The sequence below is a fragment of the Engraulis encrasicolus genome, chromosome 10 (genome assembly GCF_034702125.1).
Source record: "Engraulis encrasicolus isolate BLACKSEA-1 chromosome 10, IST_EnEncr_1.0, whole genome shotgun sequence".
Lineage (NCBI taxonomy): Eukaryota > Metazoa > Chordata > Actinopteri > Clupeiformes > Engraulidae > Engraulis > Engraulis encrasicolus.
The window spans coordinates 56397794-56404660 of NC_085866.1; the positions used below are offsets into that span (position 1 = coordinate 56397794).

Here is a 6867-nt window from a genome sequence, read left to right on the forward strand (position 1 = left end):
CTTGGCATGTGTAAGTAGGCTAAATATGCAGGCTTACCATGTCATCTGGAGTGTCGACGGCTACACGGGACTGCACATAGCTGATGATGGCATCGATGAGGCCCCTACAATCCCGCATAGCCTGCCTCTCCGCCACGCTCGCACAGCTCAGGTTGCTGTGGGGAAGAATGGAAGAATTTTGTTGCAAAATTACTTGAATGCCTTTTTTATTTTTTACTTTTTATGGAAATGCTTGTTCAGATGTCCTTTCATCTACAGTATGTGTGAATTCTTGGCATTCAAGTATTTTGATAACATACTTTTTAAACCTATATAAAAAGCATTTTGCAATGCAATGCAATGAAATGCAATGTCCAACACCAAAATGTCAATTTCTCAAAATCATTTGATTTAGTGTAATTTTGCAACAAAGTCAATTTGCAATAATGCTCTTCAATTGCAATTAGCCAGCGTGTAGAAACAACCTGGTGTTGTTGCTACGGACACTGTAATGTACATACAACAACGTTCCATATTTACACCACTCCAAGTTCTACCTCTGCTCTTTCCTGAAACTCTTTGTGAAAATCTTAATTGATCCTGAAACTCTTTGTTGTTTTTTACGTCAGGGTGCTACATTTGCCTATTGTGTCCTCTCTGACAGGACAATGTGATATATTTCAGAGTTCACAAAGCAGAGCAGGATCACCACAGATGAGTAACAAGTGACAATAACATAATCTGTCACAAACAGACATCATTTCCCGGTTCAACATTCAAATGTCTGCCAACTTATTGTCAACAGGAAGATCAATTGAAACAGATGGCATCAACATCTACCTTTCTGTCAACATTGTCTTTCTTCACTTTTAAAGGGGAAACCTGTACGACTATGTGCTATCTCATTCCGCTCTGTAGTTAAAATGACATGTAACATCCATCTGTGTTTAGCAATGCAGATGAAATGAAATGCTTGACAGTGTGATATTTTATTGGATATGTGTGGTTATGAAATAAATAATCTTGCAAAGATCTTCCACACTCCTGTAAGCATTTTCTTTTAGCATTCTTTTAGCATTCTATAAAGCAACAATGGCATACGTGAAAGTAATTAAAAATGAAAATAAAATCAAAATGGTTGTGTGCTAACTTATAATTGTGTATTTATAGCCCCAGCCCAGGCCCAGCACCAAACTATAACCTAACCATAACCCCTTTTACACAGAGCAACCTTACTGTCAACCAGACTGCCGGAATTGTAATGACTATGTCTTAATCTGTTACGGCTCTCGGTAATATCTTAACAATGTTGTTATGAAGTAGTTGAGTATCTTCAGCAGAATGAATGGGCTCTTTGATGGACACATCTGCAGTACGAGGCTACGTGTTCCCAAAGTGCTAGACCTCAAACACATGCATTACCGTAGTGATATGGGGACTGCCCATATCAGCCTAATCGCTGTCACCTTGTCACATTAAGCCAAACAGCATCTATTAAAGCCACAGCAATAATCACATGCCCTTTAAGTGTCATGCTTAGTTAGTTGACAATGGTGAAAGACGCCCTCGTGAGCCTTTCAGTGTGCTGGTGGCAGAGTTGGCACTTGTCGTTTATCTACGTAGAGTACGTCCCACTGCACCTGACACATCGAGAACAACCTGCAGGAGTATCGACGCTGGCACCCGGTATCAAAGAAACACCTGAGACAGCAAGGGGGTAGTTCCACACGCTTGTTTTTTCATCTGCTGCATCAAAGGGAGACTCTGATGAACATAGTTTACCCATCGAAACGTTAGTCCTATGTTGTGCACTTGATTAAAAAAGAAAAGAATCTGATGTGTGCTGCTCCGGCGTCTTCTATCTAGTTAAAAACACCTGCGAGACACATGCGAAACACCTGATGAACACCTTGCAGGTCGAAACGTTGACCCATTTTTCACTAGATAAATCACAGCAAGGGAGCTTATACGGTGTATTTCTTCTTTCTTCCTTACCCGGTATCAAAGACCCACGCCCACCCCGGCTGTGCGACAAGCACTGAGACCATACATTCTTGCATGGAAACTATTAAACTGGAGGAACAAGCAAGCAGTAAATGGCTATTTTCTTTTTTTTTTACTAAGATATGCTTCAAATAGATAAGCACTCCACTCATGCATCATTTTTACTTAGAAGGCAAAGCTCATTTCTAAATCAACGCAAACCATAAAATCTGTTTTAAATTTAGACAGTCATGGTTGTGAATGAAATTAAATGTAATTTAGTTTAGATTAGATAGATTTCTAGTCATACTGTACATGGAGATGCATTAGAGCAGAAGTGAACTGTCGAAGCGGGACTACTAATATGGGTGGTGGCGGCTAGCATAGTTGACTCTGAGCCAGGGTCCACGCCAGCATGAGTCACAGAGGTAGACGATTGCCAAGGAGTCGCAACATGCCATCCATTAGCTCTCCCCTGACGTTCCCACAAACAGCCACGGTAACGTCAGTGACACAGAACCATACAAGACACCCTCACATTGGCCAGCCGGTCCAACAGAGACACATACACTACTTCTCTATCTCTGTGTATTGTAAATGACATGTGCACCACAAAGATCTAACTCAGGGGTAGAGAACCTATGGCTCGGGAGCCATATGTGGCTCTTTTGGGAACTGTATCTGGTTCTTACTTACCTAGGGTTGCCAACCGTCCTTTGAAATAAAAATAAATAAAAGTATGTGTTCCGTATTGAGCAGAAACGGGACACAGGAAATTACATCTAAGAAATACATTTACGGGGGGAGGACCCCCACACTCCCAGCCATAATGAAGCTGACAGTTGGCAACCCTATACTTAGGCCTACCTGTTATCAATAAAACTTAACAACTTGACAGTACACTCTAAAAATGTTGGGCTTAATTGAACTACATGCTCTTAATTGTATTCAGTGTTCTTAAAATGGTATGGCTCAAAAATGTTTTTTTTTTTTTAATTGGCTTTTATGGCTCTCTCCAACAAAAAGGTTCCTGACCCCTGATCTAACTAATGCCAAACCTGATGGAACTGACTCTCTGATGTGAAAACAAATATCCCTATGGGACTGAAGAAAGAAGAAAGAATCTAATCTAATTTCTCAACGTGACGGACACAATAAAGGATCGATTCAGAAATACCTTACTTTTACTTTTAGACTAGTACTGCAACAGCATAAGATAAGATAAGAAGATCAGGACACTAAGAGTGGACAGAACACAACACACATTTGTAAAGTAAACAATTCACAATTTACACCCAAAAAATTGAAGCAACACGTCAAAGGAATTGACAGTATCGACATAATTTCAGAAAAAAACATTGTGTGTTATTTTTTAAACAGACAGACCAACTGACAGACAGATAAATGCCAGTAAACATAACAATTGTTTATATTGAATAAAATAACTGGGAGCAGCAATGGGAATACATGTTCTTATTATCTGTGGATTTTTTCTCTCTCAATCTTTGGATTCTTCACCTTTGACTAAGCTCCCTGGTATACCTTAAAGGGCTGCCAAACTTGCGTTTTATCACACTCTTTAAGCACACTGAGCTACGTGTTTGTATGGATTGTGCTATACAAACAAAAGGTATTGATATTTTTATTATCATTAGGCCTATGTTTTAATTATTATTATTATTATTATTATTATTATTATTATTATTATTATTATTATTATTATTATTATTAGTAGTAGTAGTAGTAGTAGTAGTAGTAGTAGTAGTAGTAGTAGTAGTGTTGTTGCTATTTAGTAATTAATATTATCTTTTGTGTTTGTATATTTTTTGTGTTTTTGTGTCAAGTATGGCAGGTAGCAGGCTTCAATCGGGTTCCTTGATTAATTTTGAGGGTGCTGGCCCAAATAAAACAATTAGAATCAAAGAGAAAGGGGCGCACCTTGCATCAAACTATTTCATTTTTTAATTTTTTGCACAGACGTGTTTCGGGCACACACGCGTCTGTGCATAAAAAACAAATAAAATAGGTGTGCCCCTTTCTTTTTGATTCTTTGTGTTTTTGTGTGTCATGTGTATTTATGTAAGATGACAGACACCCTAATTTCCTTTGGGATTAATAAAAGTACTCTACTCCACTCTACTATCTCCTGCATTACTTTCCTTTCAGGACATTGTACATCAATGGACATATACATGTAAATGTGCCAGATTATGACACAAAAGCTAATATCCATCAGGTGTCCAAAATAGGCAGGTTGGATGTTTACAAGTAGAGAAATTGAAAGCACAGATATACACTTTTGCGCTACTCACCGCAGACAGCCGGTGGCACTGTGGAAGACCTCTGGGTCCCCGTAGTTGCTGACGCTGGTGTCAGACCAGCTGGAGTGGGGCACCACAATGGTCTCGGTCAGCACCGGCAGGGCACTCTCGATCAGGCTCGGCTTCAACTCATCCGCAGACGACAGGTTCCACAGCAGGCCTGGACACCCAATACAAGAAATGCGCGCACACACACCCAAACACACCCACCCAACCACACACACACCCACACACACACACACACACACACACATGTATGCTTGTATAGTCTTACGTATATGAATAGTTTAGTGAGTTTCAGGCTGGGCTTCAACTCATCTCATCTTCAACTCGATTGACAGTGCGTTGCACAGCAAGTGTAGACATACAATACAGGGAGGAACACAACAGAGACTCTATTAAAATAGTATTGTTGCCTAAGAAGAGGTCTCACTTACGGCTGGATATATTTTGTCTATATCTCTAAGAAGGACATCATTATTGGGGATTGGACTGCCTGAGATGCCAGAGCTGGCCCAGATCTGGAACCTCTTCATATGTGTGTGTGTCTGTGTGTCTGTGTGTGTCTGTGTTTGTTTTTATGTAGCTACTTGACACCTGAATTTCCCCCTGGGGATCAATAAAGTTTCTCTACTCTACTCTACTCTACTATATATCTCGAAATTTCCAATTCCCCCTAAAAGAGGCAAAAAAACCTACATAAAACAATTTAGTAGACAACTGGCATTTATATATATGCTTCGAGACAAAACTGTCTGGGCTGCGGCTGTGCAGTCAGAAATTTGACAAATCGAAGTAACGGCATAGTGGAATCGGAGCATTCGCATCTTGTATTTCTATTATTTCTATGGCAACCGAGCCACAGACGGAAGGCAGAAGCGCACTCTGGTGCAAGAGAAGAGTTTCCTTCTGGCAATCTCAGAATTTTAAAAGTTTATCACTTATCTCGATAAATTTGATATGCCAAAATCTACTTCGAGATGCTTATATCTTAAATCTTGATATATCGCCCACTCCATTCTGCCTTCCTCAGTGTGACCTCTTCTTATTTTTCAGTTATACATTATTTTGGTCAGCAGCACCCAAAACAAAGAGAAAATCCGCTATGGTGAAGTTTGCTCCAACCTTTATGAACTTATATGATTATTGTTAGGAAAATGACAACGAGCATGTCTTAATCTGGCTGATGCCATAGCAATGTTCTACAGCAGGCCTACACAACACAAGGACTAGCAAACCTAAATAACAAAAAGATGTCTTATCATCCTTAATGCATATTAGCCTATGTTTTCAAAATCATTCCATCTGTTCAACTGTTGACCATTTCAAAGGCGCTTTTTTCAAGGCACTTTTTGTGGTCTTCAAGGGTCTGTAATCACACTATCTGAATAGGAAGAGCGGGCCATCTCTTTACAAAGAACACCCGAAGCAGCACATCTTAACAAGCCAAGTCAAGTAAAGTGAACTCTATCTAGTAGCAGCACATTTCACATGACATAATAAACACAAAGTGTGGTTTTAGTGGAGCTTGGATCATCACATCTAATGTAGCTTCAGTATGCTGGCGGCTGTTCAATAACGATAAAATGTGGATCTCTGTCAGTCATGGGGGCAGTCTGAAGCAGAAAAGCACACAGGAAACAGATTTTCCTTTCCTTTTTGCTTTTTTGATGTCTATGCCAGTGGAGCACACATTAATCAGGACAGTCAGAAATAATTTTGTTCCTGAAATGACTAAATGTGATGTTTAGCTACTTTCAAATGTTAAATACTCTGCTGTTCCATGCCTGGTTTCTAGCAGCATCAGGCCAGTTCAGTTCAGTTCAACTTTATTGGTACCCAAAGGTAAACTGGGTTTGCAAATTAAAAAGAAAGATGGTTGTCCTTACATAACATCTCAAGACACATGACACATAAACCCACATATAGGCTAGGCTACACAAAGAATAAATAAATAACAATACAAGGAAATTTGACTCATGTACACACAAGGGGCGGAACTGCAGTGGTGAACCACAACTCTTCATAGGCCTACAACCACTGCAGGGCCATGGCAGAAGTGACACCACACTCCTGGCGCAGCTAAAGTGCAAAAGGCATTGTTACAAATAAATAAGTAAACCTACAAGTTATACTTTTAGCCCTGGTCTAAATGTACATTTACAGCACATGATTCACTCATAACGGGGCTCTAAATTAACACCTACCAATCTGCCAAATGCTGGTTAAATTTCAGTTTGACTGGTAGTTTTAGAAAAGTCCAACTTACTCGCCCCTTTAACACATTAGTGAGTGGGTGTTTGGCTAGTAAGATTTACATCTACCTGCCATTTTGGCTGGTGGTGAAAAAAGTTAATATAGAGCCCTGCATAGCAAATAACCATAACAATATGCTACCGTATTCACCATAACATGTCTTCTGGAGTTTCTGCTTTCTACATGGCAACTAGGCCAAGTGTTTCCCAGATGACATTCCAACCAGGTGTACTGTAGAGAGCAGACCTGCTCTCTGCTTTGTACAAGTCGATACTGGCTCCACCAAAAGATCCTCGCAGGTATTATGCTACGCTTATTTTATAAGACT

The 6867-nt window shown here is 39.9% G+C and overlaps 1 protein-coding gene across 2 annotated transcripts in view; it reads right to left on the reverse strand.

The window, feature by feature from the left end:
• The window catches only part of LOC134457398 (plakophilin-1), a 35407-nt gene that overhangs the window by 15269 nt on the left and 13271 nt on the right, over positions 1–6867 (reverse strand). For both annotated transcript variants that reach the window (XM_063209414.1, XM_063209413.1), the window contains exons 6-7: positions 4275–4443; positions 38–155 (exon numbers count right to left, since the gene is read on the reverse strand). In XM_063209414.1, the coding sequence (XP_063065484.1) occupies positions 38–155; positions 4275–4443 (287 nt within the window). The remainder of the gene's footprint in view (positions 1–37; positions 156–4274; positions 4444–6867) is intronic.